Below are 18,953 nucleotides of genomic sequence, written 5' to 3' on the forward strand. Positions count from 1 at the left end.
TCAAGGAATTTTCTTCAAATGTGTCAATAAATTCAAATAATCTCAAATCTTGTTTGAGTAAAAGTTGATAAACTCTCCTCATGGGGTTTTTCAATGGAAAAATAAAGTTTTATTTGACTTTTGCTACCACTAAACCACACAAACCAGTAGCTTTTCACTCAAACTAGATCACAAAGTTAATGAACGTTGTATAAAACAGCCATCATCAGGTCCGTTCTGGACCGGCTGCTCTCTGTTAGACCTGATTGGGTCCAATCAGGCGGTTCTGCTCCAGCTGCTGAATCAACAGCCTGCAGGCCTCACTTCCCTCCTCTTCTTCAGGGAGGAAGAGCGTCTGACGCTCGTCCAAGCATGACGTTCCAGCTGAAAACCAGAGGCCGGTTCTGTGGGCTGCACTGCTCTGTGGGTCTGACCGACTGGGACATGGACAAAGAGCTCAAACTGGCAACAACCACCGACCAAAACTGTAACGGTGAACATTTTTGTTATTGTTTTATTAAACTACAGCTGCTGTGAAACCACTGACTGGAAACAGTGCAGATGAATATTTGATTGTTTATGAAACAGAGAGAAATTCAGTGAGGATCTGGAGGTTGATTTGTCTTTTTTGTGTGTAAAATGTAATTTATTCATATGTGTGTCAGTGAGGTTTGTCTACTCTGACAGAAGACAAAGTGAATGATCAATATTTGGCCCAGAGATCCTCTGCAAGGGCCTCCAGAAGAAAAGATGAGTTCATTTGGTACGATAAGACATCAGGTGAGTTCACACAGAGAGAAACTTTATCCAGCTTCACTCCATTATGAATCTCTGAAGGAAAATCGGCTCAAAACAAATGTTGGGTTTCAGCTTCTGCACCACCAGCTATTAAAAATGAATGTTTTGTTTTGACATTTTATCATTTTTCCCACTTTTGCCTCTGATGAAAGTTGCAGATTTATTTTTATTTTTTTTTTGATGCAATGTGTTGATCTTTTTCTTTTCTTTTCTCCATCAGACACATTTGTGAAACCGAACCTGTGGCTGTTGGTGAATCCCAACATCGCCTGTCCGGTTCAGTATGTGCAGACGGACTCTGACCTCCAGCCTGAACCGGGTCGTGCCGTCCAGCTGGAGCCCGGGGACGTGGAGGGTCCGTCCACATCCGACCTGCAAACATGTCCCCCTCAGGAGGAGCTGATGCTTTCTGCTTCCTCCACAGCCAAACACACGGTAACAAACTCTCACTTTACTCTCTGAGAGAATCACTTCAAAAAAGAAAAACGGAGGTTAAACACCGGATGTGGATTTTAGCATCTATCAAACGCACAGATGCATGAATTAAGGGTTTAGTTTAGTAGAAAATGGAAAAAAATGTATACATCCAAAAGATGCATGAAGAATTGAAGATTACCCAGTTAAGTCCTGCACTGCAAAAACACAAAATCTTACCAAGTATTTTGGCTTTACTGCAAAAAGTCTGAATCTCACAGGAATCGACTTCAGATGAAAAAATAGATTTTAACTTATTTAAGTCAGTTTATAGATTTCATCTGTCACAAATAACATGCAATGTTGATGCCAAACCTTTTGTTTAAATTTAGTTTTTTTACATATACTACACTGCAAAAACACAAAATCCTTTTGCTCTACTTTATATAAATATTGTAGTTTACTTACAATAAGAAAAACTGTAACTTTTCAGTAAGATGTAGGAGCTCATTTTAAAATAAATAATTCTTTGATACTGATAAAAACATATTAGTGCCACTGGTAATTATTTTACTCATAACTAGAACATTCTCATAAATTTTAAAGAATTATTCCCTTAAATAAGCTCATTTCTTGCTGGAAAGCTATCTGTAGGTTTAATGGGTCTAATTTCAAGTTCACTAAGATATTTGAACTAAAAACTTGGTAACTGTGCAAATTATAGTTCTGCATGAACCAAGTCCAAAAGCACCAGCACTCAAAAGTTTTCCTGGCAAGTGTGAAATATTTGAACAAACCTGCAGCTGCCTGGTTTAAATTTTGATGGTTGTTCCCACGATTGATGGAGCTTTATGAGCTTTTTTTCCCTACTTGATTGAAGCAGAAAATCAAATCCATTTTCAGCTTCAAGCCGCATTTTCTCCCATGAATAACTTTTAAGTGGAACAATGCGTCATCGGAGTGCATGCAACTGAAACGTATTAATTGGCAAAATAAATTATTCCACTAAGTCAGACCAATTTCAGAATAAAGTGTCATTAAGAAGCTAGTTTTTTTTTATTAAATAAAAGCGGAGACTTGCACATCAACGCCATCTTTATTCTGCTCCATTTAATGCTGTGAAAACAAATGTAATCAAACAGGATTATATTTTAATGTTTCCTGTAAGGGTCTTAAATGTTCGTTTGAGACACGATGATGAGTTTTAATGTGGATTTCTGTGTTTATTCTCCTCATCTTTAACTCTCGGATAAAGAAACAAGAAGGTTCCGGCAAACCCGTCCGGACCAGACGGAAGGGGAAGATCACAAAAGTTGTGGTGAGGAAGAACGGCATCAGCTTGACAGGGTTTTAGCAGCAGCTGTATTTCTTTTCATTATATAAAAGCGAAATATGATTTCAAAAATAAACATGCCAGTTTTTTGGGGGAAAAAACTTTTCTTGATAGAATTTTTATTTAACCCCCCCCCCCCCCCCCCCCACATCACCTGAGTCACATGATAAACAACTGGATGTTGCCGCTGCACAAACCACAAAGATGAATGATGGCTCAGCATGTTTTGGGCTTTTTTTTTTTTTTGACTTGTTGAGTGGACAGACTAATTCACCTCTGATTCTTAATTGCTTTTGTTATTTAATGGAAACGTCACAAATTGTTGTTTGTTGACGTTGGTGGTTTTGTGCATATTTGTAATGGAAACGATGCTGAAGTGGAAATTTTAGCTACTGGTGTGTTTTCTATAACGGCTTGTTGGAGTAAATTTTCACCAATAATTAAATCATTTTTCTTAGTAATCGCAGAAATCTTCTAGAAACTTGGAAAGCTGGAAAAAAAAAATCGATTTTTTTTTTTTTTTTTTTTGAGACTATTTCTAGAAAATTTCAGATTTTTTTTTTTTTTTTTTTTTTTTTTTTTAGCAGAATTGGTATTTTCTATTTACATTGTATTTATACTTTTATTTTAAACTTTCACAAAAACTTGGAAATCAATTCAGAATCGTCATAAACCAATCAATCCATTTCTCTAACCTGTTAAATTTCAGACTAGCCACCATTTTCTGAGGAACATGAATGTGTCCTAAATGGGATTCTAACATGGTTCTGTAAATGTAAAGTCGATGTTTGGTTTTGTCCTCCGTCTCTCAGGACCTGAAGTCCCTGAAGCCGGGCTGCTGGCCTCGGCCGCCGGTGAATTACTGCGTCCTCGTTGCTCTGGCACTGAAGAGCAGCCAAACCGGGAGCCTCAAAGTCCAGCAGATTTACAACTTCACCAGGTCAGAACCAAAGAGCTGGTGAATGCAGATACACTGGTTCCCTTTAAAAGTAAATGAGCCGTTTTCCACTGCCACACTTTGTATCGAGAAGGTTCTGTTCTTTTCAATGGGAGTTTTTATGGGTAGAAATGAATCCATTTCTATTGATTTTTAAGGGAGAAACCACACTAATTGATCGGGCATCAGTCTCTGTCTAGAATCTTTGAAATGTGCTGGAAAACGTTTCCGGTTTGCATTGTGATTCCCCGTTTCCTCTCCTCTTCCAGAGAGCACTTCCCGTTCTTTCAGACGGCTCCGGACGGCTGGAAGAACACCATCCGCCACAACCTGTGCTTCAGCAGCAGCTTCCGTAAAACCTGCAACCAGCTCTGCAAAGAGGGGAAGAGGAAGTCGTGCTTCTGGCACCTGACGCTGGACGGCCACCGCCGGCTGCAGGACGAGCTCCACACGCTGACCGGCGAAACCCTGAAGATGCTGGAGAGGAGCATGTCCAACCCAGGTCAGCTCAAAAGTCCTCATTCTGAAAAAAGTCTCAATTAAGAAAAAATCTGATTTTTACCTCCTTTTTTTTTTTTTTTTTTTTTTTTTTTTTTTTTCTGAATTTCTAGCCGGCCTGGCAGAACTCATTTGTGAGATCAAAGCATAAAGGTTAAAGTAACTGCTTTTCTTTTTGCATTTCAGATGTAATATGGAGTTTACTTGAAATGTGATTCCTGCAGGTTTCAATGCACTTAAAATGATGCATAATAAAATATGCATATCATTCAGTTGAGTGGTCTTAAATGTGGTCTTTTTCATTTATACAAAGTTAAAATAATTTTTTGCTTGCATCTCTTTCATTTATCGATTTAACTTGCTGACATGTTTTCCAGAAAGGTAGAAGAAAATACTTCATATCTGCTCCTTTGAAAGTTAAGATTCAACTTCTACGTTTGTCTGTTTTATACTGTGACTTCACCAAACTGAGCTTTGGAGTTCCTCTGGGATGTGTGCTCAGTCCTGTTGCATTTACCTGATTGGCAGCGTAAATGCAGCAGGCATAAATCAGCAGGTTGGGATTACAGAGAAGTTTCTCCTTGAATCTTATTGTCGCCCCTCAGGAGGCTGAAGCAGGAAATCTTGATGCTGCAGCGGTTTTCACATGCAGACCATTTAAAACATTTCTGTGGTGAGACGATCTAACTCTGCTTTTAATGTTTGGTCTTTAGTCATCTGAAGGAAATCTTTGCTCTATCGAGTGCTAATGGGTTCATACAGGTGCTTGAAATCCTTAAATACTTGAATTTCAAATGGAGGTTTTCAAGGTTTGGAAAGTGCTTGATTTCTGTATAAAGTTCTTGATATTCAACCAACTGACTGTTATAAAATACAATCCAACATTTGATTAAAACCCTAAATTTGAAAAACATTGTTGAAATTTTACAATTATTGAAAATGGGGGATGATTTTTGTTAAATTAGCTTTCTGTTTTCAGGCGTGTTGGAAACATTTCAATAACATTAGTAATAAATTGAAACTTATTTTTATCTCCACATTGTGGTGCTGAAAAAGTTTGAAAACATTCCTTGAAGATGCTTCAGTTTTACTGTTGCTGTCCTGAATAACTAGAATGTGTTGCATTTTATTTCTAAGGTGACCCGGTGGGAGATTTACACACTTTTCTATGAATAAGGAAAACACGTTTTGTTTAAATCTAAACAGACGCTTAGGATGTCACTTTGTTTATAAATGCACTGCAGTCTATTAAGCCACACTTTAATTTTTAAATGAGCTATACAAATAAAATAAAGATCCTTTTTTTTATTATTGGTGCTTTGCAGAAAACAGACTCCTTCATTTGCCTTCTCCTCCAAAGCTTCAGGGCCAAATGGTTTTGTCGTTTAGGTCTGCAGGTAAATCTGTCCTTCATTTGCCAGAAGTCAAATGTTTTCTAGGTCTGCAGGATTAAGGTGGGCGTGATGCCTGCTTTTAAATCTCTATAATTTGTTATAAATAAAACACGAGACGGGAAGAAGCTGCTAGATCCTCAACTGGAAGAATCTGGGCAGGTAATGGCACCATTTAAACACATTCATGCTTTAATTAGTTTTATTTGAATCTGATGGGATTCACACTGCAGAAACACAAAATCTTACCAAGTACTTCTGGTCTAGTTTCTAGTGCAAATATCTTAGTAAACCTGAAAAAAGACAAAAGTAACTTTTCAGCAAGATATGAACTTTTTTAAGTAAATGATTCCATAATGTTGATGGAAAAAGTTCCAGTTCTACTGGTAGATTAGTTCACTTGTAACAAGACCAATAATTTACCAATAAAACTGGAACATTTTCATCAGTATTAAGAAGTTATTTACTTTTAGAACAAGTTCTTATGTCTTGCTGAAAAGTTTCTTTAAACACAGAATATTTGTGCTAGAAACTAGACAAAAAGTTGGTAAAATTTTCTATAATTTTCCACTGTAGGTCTTCAACTGAATCATGTTCAATATTTAGCTTTTCATGTTCCCTGGTAATGCGTTTGGTTTGTCTGACCAGAAACTCGCCTCTGAATTAATTCCCTGCTTTACTCAAAACAGGTTTCTGAAAACGGAGTTTGAAGATGAAGAGCGACCTCTGTGACCCTTTGCTTCTCCTCTTCATCCTCGGCAGCAGCGGCGTCGTAGACGGCCTGGGATCTGTGGTGGACATTTCATACAGACACATTACATATCCTTTAACCTGGGAGACTGCCCAAAGCTACTGCAGGAGGTAAGACTCCTGGTGATGCATTTACTCAAAGTGTAAACAAGGAGTAGCTGAAACCCATATTTGCTTAGATGTGACTTAAGAATCATGATCATCGTAAACATTCAGTGTCTGAGTTTTTCTAGACCTCAGAGCAGCGAGTACCATAATGAACTCGAAGCTCTGATGCGATCACAGAGCTGCTTTGCAGTGGTTGTTTGCAGAAATCCATTTTTTAGCCTTCATCGATCAGTCAAGTTTGTTTGTACATTTCAGCAACAAGGCAGTTCAAATTGTTTTAAAACATAAAAATAAAATCATCAATTCAGAAACATGTTATATGTTTTACATTTTAAGTCCCATCATCACTACACATTATAAATATTGGTCTATTTCATTTATTATTGATCAAAAGAAAGTGTTAACAGGTTGGTTTTTAGTCTTGATTTAAAGGAACTGTGTTTCAGCTGTTTTGCAGTTTTATGAAAGTTTGCTGCATAGAAGCTGAATGCTGTTTGTCCTCTTGATTCAGAAGAATCTGGTGTCCCTCAAGGTTCTGTGCTTGGTCCATCTCTATTGCTCCTTTCATAATCCTGTGGGATGACATCATCAGGACGTATGAAGTTCATTGAACCCAGAGTCATTTAACCTGTGACCTTTTGGCCCCTGAACATCGACGAAGCAGAAGTTACTGTTCCTGGGCTTCCAGATGTTCTGTGACTCATTAGCCAACAATATGCTCTCCATTTTCTGGAGCTTCTTCAGGTACATGCTGACTAAAGCTGTTGCAGAAAGAAACAGCCCGGTTCATTTCACTTTAACTGAACTCTAGAATGTCCGGTTTGTTTGTGAACGCGTAAGAAAACTCTGTGGACCAAACGGCGAACTCTGGTCGGCCTTAAAACCTCGGTCTCGGTTCTAAAGTGAACTTTGGCGGACCAGATAGGGCTGCAATAGCAGGAAGAGAACTACAGCGCAAGGCATTCTGGGTAAATGCAATCAAAACAAACATGCGTGTCTAGCCCTAACAGGAGAAATTACTTGATCTCTTTCGTTTACAGTTTGTGTGGAAGGAGTTGCGCTCGGTGTCTTCTTCTGAGGTTTTTCTTCAGTGGTTCTTAGTGCAGCGCCCCCCACAGGCAGAACAAGTTCTCCAACTAGTTTGGACCGTTTGACACAGTGCAGTGTGAAAGAGAACCACAGCAGCTGAAAATGGAACAAATGTTGCAATTTTATTCCATATAGTCCATCAGGTGTGAAAATGCTAGAAAATAAAGTCCTCCTGAAATCTGCAGTGAATTTCCTTCATCACTGCAAGGGTTGCCTGTAAAATCCAGAACGTGGTAAAAATAAAATGCTGATTGAATGAAGGTCTAGAATGAGAACATCGCTCTAAAGCTGCAGGTTTACTCATTATTTCCATTGTTGTAGAAGGTGTTATTTTTGCTCTGACTTGTTTCTCCTCTGGATTTAACTACCTATTTTATTTAACACTGATGTACTACATTCTTACCTCTTTTAAACAAAAACGTTTTACTTTTTGTATCATCTATTCTTTAACTGTGCTATGCTTCTCTATCTACTGTCATTTTTCAGTCAAGAAAGAAACATGGCTACATAATTTCACTTTTTCATGCACTCATACATTTTAAGTTATTAACAAACAGCATATTATCTTCTGGAATGTCTCTTTACAAATCCATGACTTTATTATTATTTTTTTTGTCCGTGCAGTGAATTCACTGACCTGGCCATCTTCTATTCACCGTCGGATGTAAACAATGTGAACCTTAAGCGGTATCTCTCCTGGATCGGTCTGCACAAAGAGACGACTCCGTCATCCGGTAGCGATTGGGTTTGGTCCGACGGTCAAAACTACAGCATCAACTGGCAAGACAACGTCACAAACAGCCAGGGAAACTGTGCTTATGTCACAAACAGAGACAAAAAGTAAGAGTGACTCAAAGCGATTTAAGTCAAGATTGTTGGGGAAAATGAAAACCTTCCACATGGAGACTTAAATAAATGTTTAATTTTTTGCTAATTGTTTTCTCTTCATTGTGAGAAGAATAGTAAGATGGTAGAAATATAATCTTGGGTTCAGGCTTGTTTATCACAGCTCATTCATTCATTTTATTTTTACATTGAGTGTTAGTTTTGTTTGTGAAACCACCTTTTTATAGCAAGTAATTTTAAATTTCCACCTTCCTTTCTCTGGACACCCCTGAACCTTTAGACCTTTTATTGTAACAATAAATCAAACATGACTTGAAAGTAATTTGACTTTGCAGTTTTACGCCTTGAAATTGGGCGTCTGTCTCTTTAAGAAGCTCCTGCTTTTTCTGACACTCCACTTTTAACTCGTCATCACAACAGTGCTCCTTTGTTATGCCATTTATAACTGGTTTTAGGATCGCTGGCTTCCTAATATAAGCAGTTCCTCCAGGTGGAAATGGCGTCGCTTTGTGGGAGAATCGATCAAGTTTACCTTGAATTGCAGTGAGGAGGTTTAAGGAGTCCTACATATTAAAAAACATAAAATTACAGCTAATTTTCTGCCACCAAAGATTCAAAGACAAAAGAATCAAAGCCCTCCAAATATTTGTTAATGAGGGATGAACATTGCAACATGACTCCCAGAATCTTCTGTTAATTTTGTTTTCTGAAACGTTGATGGTTCAGTAAATGTCGATTGTTGTTCTCTTTACAGGATCTACGTCACCGACTGTGGAAACCGTCTGTTCTTCACCTGTTGGGCGCCTGTTGTGAATTACATCTTTATACTCGAGCCAAAGACTTGGCCAGAAGCGTCGGCGTACTGCAAGTCAAACTATTTCTACCTGGCCAGTTTCTCTAGCAACTCTTTTGACAGCATCTTCTTTGACCGGGAGATTCCCACCTGGATCGGACTCTACAGAGACGGTAAACGATCACTGCTGAAACCAGACTCATGATTTCAAAAATAGGATGATGCTGAACTTCTTCAATATTTACAGTGTCAACCCAAGCTTTGGTTTCTACTTCAAACTTTTAGATTTTCTTTGGGATTTCATGGTTGACCATTCCAAAGAAATACTTAATGTTGAACCAGTTATAATAACACTTTGATGTAGTAATAATAATTATATAGCAAGATGAGAAGGATTAGATAGAAACTCATTGATGAAGCTGCCCTTCATGTTTAAGTAAATCAGGAAAGCTGCTTGTTTAAACATTTGGCTGATTTATAATTCATGTTTACTTCAAACAAAAGAGTATCATTCAGTTTGACTTCCTGGGTAAAAGCTCTTTTTCATTTGTTTGTTTTGCAGGAATAGATTCTTCTGAATCGTTTTAAATTAGTCTTATTGTTTCTCAGCCATTTCCTGTTTATATTGTTTCTCTGCTGCCACATAAATAAATGTTATTGCCGGACATCTGCAGCTTTTAACAACTCGCTGTGGGAAAAGATTGACTGACCCGATCTCATAATCCTTCACGAACTTCACACTTTTATTCTTGCAAATGTATGTTTAAATTTTGTTGCTTCATTATGGGGTTTTTTTCGGGGGGTTTTTAGATCAAAAATATCTGAAATGTGTGGCACGCATTGTTTTATTCAGCCCCATTTAGTCAACAGTTTCAAACATTTAGAGACCAATCCTGGTTTAAGTTTTAGCGCTGATGCAGGATAAAGAGTTTAGGGTGATTTTAGGATTATTGAACACAACCATGCCAATAAATTTCCCACCTCTTTTTCACAGGAGCATCGTGGAAATGGAGCTGGGGAGACTCTGAATATACAAACTGGTTAGGACAGATGAGTGTCAGCAGCAACTGCGGCTCGATCTCCTCACTGAAGAAGACAACGGCTCCCCAAGACTGTGATACTCCTCTCCCGTCCCTCTGCATCGCAGACAATCTGGTCCTGGTGAGGGAGAAGAGGAGCTGGGAGGAGGCGCTGGAGCACTGCAGAGGCCTCCGGTCCTCCAGCCACAGCCAGCTGCGCTACGACCTGCTCAGCCTGCAGCCTGCAGACAATCAGCACTTCATCAAGACCAAGGTCATGCAGGCCGACACCGAGGAGGTGGGAGGCAAATAGGAATTTAAAAGAATGTCTTATAAGACCTTTGCATTGTTAATGTAAGGTAGATGAGGAAAAGAGGTGTTAAAATATTAGAAAGAACTTGATTTTAATACATTTTAAAGCATCAAACTCATTTTTAAAGAACTCGACTGATAACGTAGATTTGGGCCCAATGAAGATTAATTAAAAATACAGGAGTTCTACTTTTAACCACATAAAACTGAATAATATTCATTCCCTTGGCATTATAAACATGCTTATGTACAAAACATTATTTTACAGCATTATCCGGAGTTTTCACAGAACTTGTTCAAGCCTTAATTTCTTAATTTCTGCAGGTTTGGACCGGCCTGCGTTTCCTGGCTGGTGATTGGCTGTGGGTGAACGGAGCAGACATGTTGTACACCGATCTGCCCCTCTGCCCCGCCCCGGGGCAACACTGTGGGGTCCTGTCCAAAAGCAGCAGCAGCAGCACGGAGACCAGGGATTGTTCAGAGGGAAAAAACTTCCTGTGTTACAGTTACACACCTGTGGTCTAAATAAAGATATTTATACGCTTAGAAAAATCTGTTTCCTCTGACAGAAACAGATATTAAAGTTTAGCAAATACCACAGATTATCTGTTACATTTAGTTTACTTTATAGGCATAAATATTTAATCAACTTTTAGTCATCTTTGTTATTTGGCTACATTTTACTATTTCCTGTGTTTTATAACTATAATTCACCACATTTCTGGGTTTAATTTCAAAAGCCACACCCATTTGGAAGTTCATAATTCAGCAATAAGAAAAAGAAAGACGGGGCTGGATTAAAAGTTAAAGTCCACTGCTGAGATGTTGTCTCTAAAATCTGAAGTTGGGATTGTTACTTTGTTGCTTGAACCATTTGATCCACAATTTTAATTTACTTAAGATGCCAACTCAGTTATTGTTTTTGAAAAAATGGCTTTTTGAATTATTGCATATAGTTAGCAAGATTATGCTGTTTGAAATTATTGTTAACTTTTGTAACTTTTACTATTTCAATAATGTTGCAAATAATTGTGAATTTGTTCTATATTGTCCAAGCTGACAATCAAACTTTTGGCTGAAAATTGTATCAGAATTTTTAGAAAATGTAAAAACATTTGTACACATATTTAACTGAGATATTTTTGTAGAAATTACAATAATGCAATTTAAACTAAAAAGGCTAAGGTGCATTTTTTTTATTTATTTTATTTTTTTATTCTTGTGGGTTTACAGCAGGTAGTTTATTTGAATCACTGTGATAAAGTAACGCCCATAGTTGCAATGTGGAAATCCACCACCAGATGTCACCAAAATCAGCACACATACCAAATCTTTAAATATTTATGTTCGTGGTCATACCTCAAATGAGTCTGATTTAGCTAAATAAAAACATGTTTTTTATTATTAAAATAGTTATTCACGCCATGACTCAAAGCAACAATACTGTTCCAATAAAACTGACTTTAAACATTGTGGAGATGAAATGAAGGAACTTTGATGTAGCAAAAACCTGCTAACTTGATCACAGATTGTAATCTGGTCATTTATTACCTTTAATCTATCAAAACATAAATATATTGAGAAAATAAAGTAGCAGTGTTGAGGGACTTGGTGATTCAGTCAAAATTAGTTCTTTATCAAGTTTTAGCATCTTGACATCAGAATCACTCCCAAAAGTTTTTGACCTTAAACTAGATTTGTTTCCTGATGCATAACTAATAATTGAACTGACTGTAGTTACATTTAGACAAGTAGTTTTCTTTTAACCATTTCCTTACAAGAGAGCCTCTAAATCTATAGCTGGAGGAATATTCTCTTGGTTAGGAAAAATTAGCCGATGTTTCCTATCATAGTTTTACTGAAGAGACGCAGGAAGCTTCAGTCAAGTAAAAGTCACATTACGGATTATTAAGTTATCTTTATTTTACAGGAATTGTTGGAGTTGTCAATTATAGTGATGCTCATGTTTTAAAATAGTAGATGCATTAAAAAAAACTCAATTTAATAAGATGAATTGTTCAAATTGTCAAATTATGCAGCAGCAATAAACGAGGAATTAACTTTAAAAACGTTTACTCCAAAAACTTAAACAGAGTAAAAAAAATTACAATTATTTATCTAGAAAAATAATTTCACAGCCTTGTACTTCAGGTTCTTTGTTCATTTGCCAGCAGTCAAATATTTCTGACAGACGGTGACAACACCAGACTGAAGATTGATTTTCACTTTGTCTGCTACGCAAATAATGAGTTTAAAACATGGAAGCTGAAACAACAGGACCTGCAGTCGAGGTCCGGTGGCTCGTAAAGCAGCAACACTTTCCTGAGAGGACCAGGCAATCGCACCAGGCAATCGCACCAGGCAATCGCACCAGGCAATCGCACCAGGCAATCGCACCAGGCAATCGCACCAGGCAATCGCACCAGGCAATCGCACCAGGCAATCGCACCAGGCAATCGCACCAGGCAACACTGGAATTGTTTTATTTGACTATTCATACTCTTTACTGCAAGGCAATGTGAGTTAAATGAAAACTTTAGTTTGAATTAACCTTTTATTAATAAAACCTTTCTTTATAGAAACTGAATGCTGAAGATGATGAAGAACCTTCCTGGATCCTGGATCTTCCTTCTCCTCGGCACAAGTTTTACATTTTCCCTGGAATCAGTACTGGAGAGAAGTTACAGGTACAGCGTTTATCCGACCAGCTGGGAGAACGCACGGGACATCTGCAGACGGTGAGATTTCTGTAGAGTACTTTTCATTACTAAAACTAATCAATGTTGAATTCTAGGTGTGAATGAAAAGCTGTTTCAAACTCAGGCACCAAGAACCAGATTTGTCAGAACCATCGCTTCACGCATCTTTCATCGTGAAAATCTTACACGTGTTCACACGTTTGGAAGAGGAGGAAATAATGCTGGAAAATCTAATTTTATCTCTGCTGCTGCTGGAGTTCTGACTAAAACCAGGAAGACAGAGCACATCACCCAAGTCCTTCCACTGAGAGAAAAGACTTTAAAATACTGTCGTTAGTTTATAAATCACTGAATGGCTTAGCACCACAATACATTAAAGATCTGCTGTTTTGTCAACCTTCCAGAACCTCTCGGGTCTTCTGGTTCTGCTCTGCATCCAGAACCAGACATGGAGAAGCAGCATTCAGCTTCTACGCACCACAAATCTGAAACAGAAAACTGCAAAACAGCCAAAACACTGAGTGCCTTTAAATCCGGACCTGGTTGGAGTTGCCTTTGAACCATAATTAGTGAAACATTAACCAACATTTTAATGTGTAAAAATGGAAAAATTTAGAAAATTTGATGTTTCAATTGTTAAATTTATTCTGTTTTGTTTTATTTCTACTTTGAACTGGCTTATTGCTATAGAAATGAACTTGACTTGATTTCTAAAGCATACAGAGCAGTGTATGGAACCTGTGTTATGTGAGGAGTTCATAGTTTTAAAAGAAACTTCAGTTTGAGTTTAGAAAATTCCCAAAAAGTTTCTGATTGAGGTTTCATAGAGGTTCTGCTATTTTTGTCTTTTTCAACTTGAGTTACCTGTTGCTGTTTCATTTTTGGTCAAGTCATATTGGAGCGTCACATTTCAGACATTTCAGGCATGATTGTTGTTCCATAAACAGATATGCTCAGGTGAAAAAAAAGAAAGGAGGAAAAATACCATATCAATTGACTGAAGTAATCCAGTTATTCTTCTTCTAAAGATCCAGATGAAGCTCAAAAATATGAAATATGTGAAGCAGAAATTAATCTTCTGCTTCACACATTTCAACAGAAATTAATTTTGAAAACTGGCTAAGCTTTGATTTAAGTGTTTACATCAAGAGGGATGAATTTGCAACTAATTTCTCAGTTTTTTATAATTAGTTTTTTGATTTCTGGAAAATGTGACATAGTTGAACATTAAGAGGTTTGATTGAGCTGCAGGTAAGTTGATGAATGTTCTCACTTCATTCTGAAGATTTTCACATTTTCAGCTGCATAGTTTTACTTCTCAATCTGTGTATTTTCAGTAAAGGAGCTGGGTAATCAAAATAAATTATTTGTGACTTTGCAATTATAAATCTGATTTATTTTTTTCCATTCCCTAAAGCCACTACACCGACCTGGCCACCGTCTACTCAGAAGCAGATGTGCAGAACCAGAACCTGGGGCGATATTACGCCTGGATCGGCCTGAATGGAAGCGGCACTACGTGGTCTGACCTTGTGTTGTCTGATGGGAAGGGATATTATCTCAACTTTTTGCCAAACCCAAACCTGGCCTACAGTAAAGAATGTGTAGCAGCCAGCTACCATGTCTGGCGTGATGACAGGTAACATGAGACTGCTTCAGGAATTAATCTGTTGATTAACATGCTAATTTGTATGCAAACTAAGTTTGACAATACGTACAAATGAAAGTTTCTAATATTCTAATTAAATATGCTTGAAAATCCCAGAAGCTGGGTCTCATGAGAGCATCAATAAATTCAAACTTTGACTAATTGCAGTTACAATGTGGAGTTCATTTAGAAGAAGAAGTCTATTTGTGCATTTTGGGTCGGGACATTTGTACTTCCTGCACCATGTTTAGCACTGAGATGCGATTTTAAGCTGCGATAACTTCAATAACAAGCTAACTCCTTTTAGCAAAACTTTCACACAACACAAATCTTTTACAAAGTCCCATCAGATTTTTTTAGCATAAATCAATTGTCTGTAAAACAAGAAAAACAGATTTTTGTTTTTGTCACTGGATGTCGCTTGTGCGTCATATTTACGGGTGTACCAGAAACATACAAATATAAAGGTTCCGACACTGAAAACTACTTTTTGGTCAAGTCCGATGGTGCGTTCACTCAAAACGCGTTTTGAGCGTTAGGCGCATCTGGTTTATCCTCATCTGTTCAAGGAAGCAGCATGTGGAGGCGAGTCGAGGCGTTTCGAGCATCAAATGTTGCGCGATTTGAAGCTTTTCGAGTGTCCGACACCAGAGTTGAAAAAAACATAAGTTTTTGCCGCTAGACACAGAGCATCAACCATCACATAGTGGTGCATTTTCTGACGTGATTTCAGAAAAAAAACTATGGAGAACAGAGTAATTGTCGCTGTTTGCTCCTACTAACTACGGCCAATCAAGTTATGACTACAGAGACAGGAAAAGAAAGGTTCTTGGTTGGGAGAGGACCTGCGAGGAAGCTGGATAGTCGAGTCAGTTGTAACTTTTACTACTTGAAAATATTTCCCCAGATTTGAGCTATCCAAGTCTGTCCAGCAGAAACGTCGAGTCACATTAAATAAACGCAGAATAAGCGTGGAAGAGTTTGAAGGACAGTTTGCCGAGGAGTCTCCTCTCACTGCCCAGAGCGGCTTGAGGAGCAAAATGTCACTCGTCTGACTTCAAAGTGCAAACATTGAACTTGAAGCGTCGAAACGCGTTCGGTGTGAACTCACCATAAACCATAGGAATACACATGTATGGAAACACTTTAGGGACAATAACAAGTTAGTGGATGAAATAACTCAATTTGCAACATGATTTTTATTTTTGTTTGCAATGAACAGATGCACTAATCATTTCTGGGTTCTCTTTGCTTCTTACTTCGTTCTGCATGGCTGACGCTCTGCACTAACGCCAGTAAACTACTAATCAACAGGTAGGAAGCGGATCCAATAAGTTTTTAAAAACAAAAGATTTTTTTATTATGTATGTATATGTGTTGAAGTAAGAATAACTTTTTAATCTTATACAAATTGTCTAATTTTATCAGTAATTTATGGTAATTATTTATGCTGCTTTGTTTTTGTTTCTCTTGAAAGAATCTATGGCCTGAATTGTGGAAGTGATTTCTTCTTCATCTGCCAGGACAACCGTCCATATAATGGGAATGGTTACCAGACACGGGAGTATATTTTTGTACCTGAAGCAAAGAGCTGGGCTGAGGCTCAGCGGTACTGTAACGAAAACAATGGAGAGCTGGCAAATATCAACGGTTTTAATCTTTACAACAACGTTCATAGTGAGGATTTTCCCATCTGGATTGGACTCTATAGAGACGGTAAAGACTCAGGGCTGCAGGGATTTTTATAAAACCAATAAAATTGGTCATCATAACAGTAATAATAGAGTAGCGAACATCAAAACAAGACGCTTTATCTTTCTTCTGACTGCAAGCTGTCTGAATTTTTCTCGTGTTCTGCAGGTGGATCCTGGAAGTGGACTGAGAGCCCTTCAGATTATAAAAGCTGGAAAATAAATGAGCCGAGTTCCAACGGCGACTGTGTCTTTATGTCCTCCAAGACGTTCAACATGGCTGCCCAAAACTGCGACAAGCAATTCCCCTTCCTCTGCGTCTCGGACAACGTGTTTCTGGTGAAGGAGAACCGGAGCTGGGAGGAGGCGCTGGAGCACTGCAGAGGCCTCGGGTCGTCCAGCTACAGCGACCTGAGCTACGATCTGCTCAGCCTGCAGCCCGGAGAGGAGCACGCCTACCTGCAGGGGAAGGTCCTGGAGGCCGACACTGAGGAGGTAGGCTAACAAAAGAAATATTTTTTTTTACTTCCATTTGGGTCTCGACTGCTTCTAAAAACAACCCAAGAGATTAAAACCAAAAAACACCCAATAAGTTTATGTCTTTTGGTGTCTGGAAAATGAGCGGTCTCAAAAACCTTCAGAATGTAATGTCACAAATCTGCAGGCACGGGCCTGTTACCTAGCAACCTCAGCAAAGTTCAGCTTGTTACCTGGCAACCCAAGCTGAGCTCAAGCATCACTGGCCAGCTAGTTTGACCGCTGTAAGCGACATACAATGGCTGCTGGAAAAGACAAGTGTTTTGTTGACTTACAACCTAGAAACCACCTGCCGAATCCTTATTGGTTGTGCAGGAGGCTCGACTAATGCTTTTCAAATATGTACAGATTGTGCATCTGTTTGTGTTTTTACTACACTTGAGTAAAAATATGTTTAAGTTGTGCTACTCTAACTTGAGTACAAGTTTTGGGAACTCTGCTCATCAATACACACTTTTCTGGAGATTAAATAGATGATATATTGAAACATTTTGAACTTCAATATGCTTTGCCTAAAGAACGTCTATTTAAACGCCAATGAAAAATGTTGAAGTTTGCTGTTAACAAAATGTCTGTATTTGTGTGCAACACAATGCCTGATAAATCTCTTTTTTGGTTCCTGCAGGTTTGGACCGGCCTGCGTTTCCTGGCTGGTGATTGGCTGTGGGTGAACGGAGCAGACATGTTGTACACTGACCTGCCCTCCTGCCCCGCCCCGGGGCAACACTGTGGTGCGCTGTCAACAAACGAGACTGTTGGAGTGAAGACCAGAGACTGTTTGGAGAGAAAAAACTTCCTCTGTTACGGCTACACATCCGAACATTAAGAAGCCCGGTCATCTCTGCAGCACATTTAAGATGAGATTCAGCTTTTATTTATGTAACTTTACTTAATATAGGCAGATTTTACTGAGATAATATTATGAAATAGTAGCTATTTAGGAAATATATTAAATATACTTTCACGAGGGGTTTGTATAAATTACAGTTGAACAACTTAAATGCATCTCTGACATTTTTCATTGATTAAAGAATAAAAATTATAATTCAAGGTGCTGCCATTTTGTTGTGGTTTTTACTGTCCTGTTGCCTTTTGTGTGACATTCTGATTAGTTTTGAATTACCTCAGCCAACACTGCACTTTATTTTAATGATGCCAGAAGCTGTGTGGGCTGTACAGTTGGTGGAGCTGTTGGAACGACACACAGAACCAGATCCACACACCACAGTTAGCTAAGTTAGAAAATAACAAACACTGAAACAATGAAACAAAACAACAAACACTAAAAAAAATAAATATTGAACATTTCCACTGATAGAAGTAAAAACGGGAATTAATGGAGAAAAACTATTTATAATAAGAACGACAATGTGCCTTTAAAAAGCTAACAAACTGAAAATATAGACTACAACTTTCTTTATTTTAACTGATATTACTATTACTATATATACTATTTTAACAGTTGCTATGACAACAATAAACAAGCCACAACAATACTAGTACAACTATTGCTCATTTACAATTTTTGAGTCTAAAGCCTGATAATAAAAACAAAGCTTAATTAATCCGACCCAAATTTCAACAAGATTTAGAAATCAATAGTTATAGTTTTTATCTTTTACTTTTTCATGTTGTTGTCAATAAATAACCCCAAAAATCAACAAATCCCATCTAATGTTTTCTCAAAATTGTCCAAAAACATTTGGTGACCGCTGTCTCAGCCTCACTTGATGTCAAGTTACAGTGCATGACCGATAGAGTGATTAATAAAACATCACATTTAACATCATTTATTAGATCAAATATCGTAAAAATTCTTTACAAATATTTATAAATCAGCACCACAAAATCTGTGATGATTGCAGAAAACCACAAAAACAATCCTGGACGGACTGATTAGTGTGAAAAGATGTTCAATATTGTGTTATTTTAAGAATTATTGAATGCTGAAACACCTATATATTGATATTTTAACAACTGGATTGTTTTTTATCGGTACGATCTGGAGCAACAGGCCCTTTATGAACATTCAGGTTTTGATTTTGCCCAAAATGGAAATGAGTTTGATGCCCTGATATCTGGGATAAAAACAAGAGAATCATGGACTATTT

The 18,953-nt window shown here is 37.9% G+C and overlaps 2 protein-coding genes across 9 annotated transcripts; both read left to right on the forward strand.

Moving 5' to 3' along the window:
• The first annotated feature begins 236 nt into the window (after window positions 1-236).
• On the forward strand, window positions 237-11,554 carry foxr1 (forkhead box R1). Of its 8 annotated transcripts, none has more exons than XM_044141123.1 (7): window positions 237-472; window positions 667-759; window positions 998-1,212; window positions 2,447-2,509; window positions 3,337-3,464; window positions 3,731-3,963; window positions 6,040-6,167. In XM_044141123.1, the coding sequence occupies exons 1-7, from the start codon at window positions 352-354 to the stop codon at window positions 6,045-6,047; spliced, it is 861 nt and encodes a 286-aa protein (XP_043997058.1). In that variant the 5' UTR covers window positions 237-351; the 3' UTR covers window positions 6,048-6,167. The 8 variants fall into 8 exon arrangements, with proteins under 8 accessions (XP_043997058.1, XP_043997039.1, XP_043997047.1 ...); XM_044141104.1 differs by having other exon boundaries at window positions 6,113-6,164; XM_044141112.1 differs by lacking the exon at window positions 6,040-6,167 and adding an exon at window positions 5,399-5,427.
• A 1,308-nt stretch (window positions 11,555-12,862) lies between these two features.
• LOC122820346 (C-type mannose receptor 2-like) lies at window positions 12,863-17,801 on the forward strand. The gene is made up of 6 exons (XM_044097698.1): window positions 12,863-13,005; window positions 14,384-14,605; window positions 15,911-15,928; window positions 16,092-16,330; window positions 16,475-16,800; window positions 17,468-17,801. Exons 1-6 carry the CDS (start codon window positions 12,863-12,865, stop codon window positions 17,666-17,668), a joined length of 1,149 nt encoding a protein of 382 aa, XP_043953633.1. The 3' UTR covers window positions 17,669-17,801.
• Window positions 17,802-18,953: the final 1,152 nt, after the last annotated feature.

Source organism: Gambusia affinis, linkage group LG02 (assembly GCF_019740435.1).
Source record: "Gambusia affinis linkage group LG02, SWU_Gaff_1.0, whole genome shotgun sequence".
Lineage (NCBI taxonomy): Eukaryota > Metazoa > Chordata > Actinopteri > Cyprinodontiformes > Poeciliidae > Gambusia > Gambusia affinis.

Coding starts and splice junctions, on each gene's coding strand:
- foxr1 (XM_044141077.1), top strand. CDS start 6,063: ATGAAGAGCGACCTCTGTGACCCTTTGCTTCTCCTCTTCATCCTCGGC. Junction 6,212..7,921: donor GCCCAAAGCTACTGCAGGAG/GTAAGACTCCTG, acceptor TTGTCCGTGCAG/TGAATTCACTGACCTGGCCA. Junction 10,254..10,591: donor TGCAGGCCGACACCGAGGAG/GTGGGAGGCAAA, acceptor TAATTTCTGCAG/GTTTGGACCGGCCTGCGTTT.
- LOC122820346 (XM_044097698.1), top strand. CDS start 12,863: ATGATGAAGAACCTTCCTGGATCCTGGATCTTCCTTCTCCTCGGCACA. Junction 16,331..16,474: donor GATTGGACTCTATAGAGACG/GTAAAGACTCAG, acceptor CGTGTTCTGCAG/GTGGATCCTGGAAGTGGACT. Junction 16,801..17,467: donor TGGAGGCCGACACTGAGGAG/GTAGGCTAACAA, acceptor TGGTTCCTGCAG/GTTTGGACCGGCCTGCGTTT.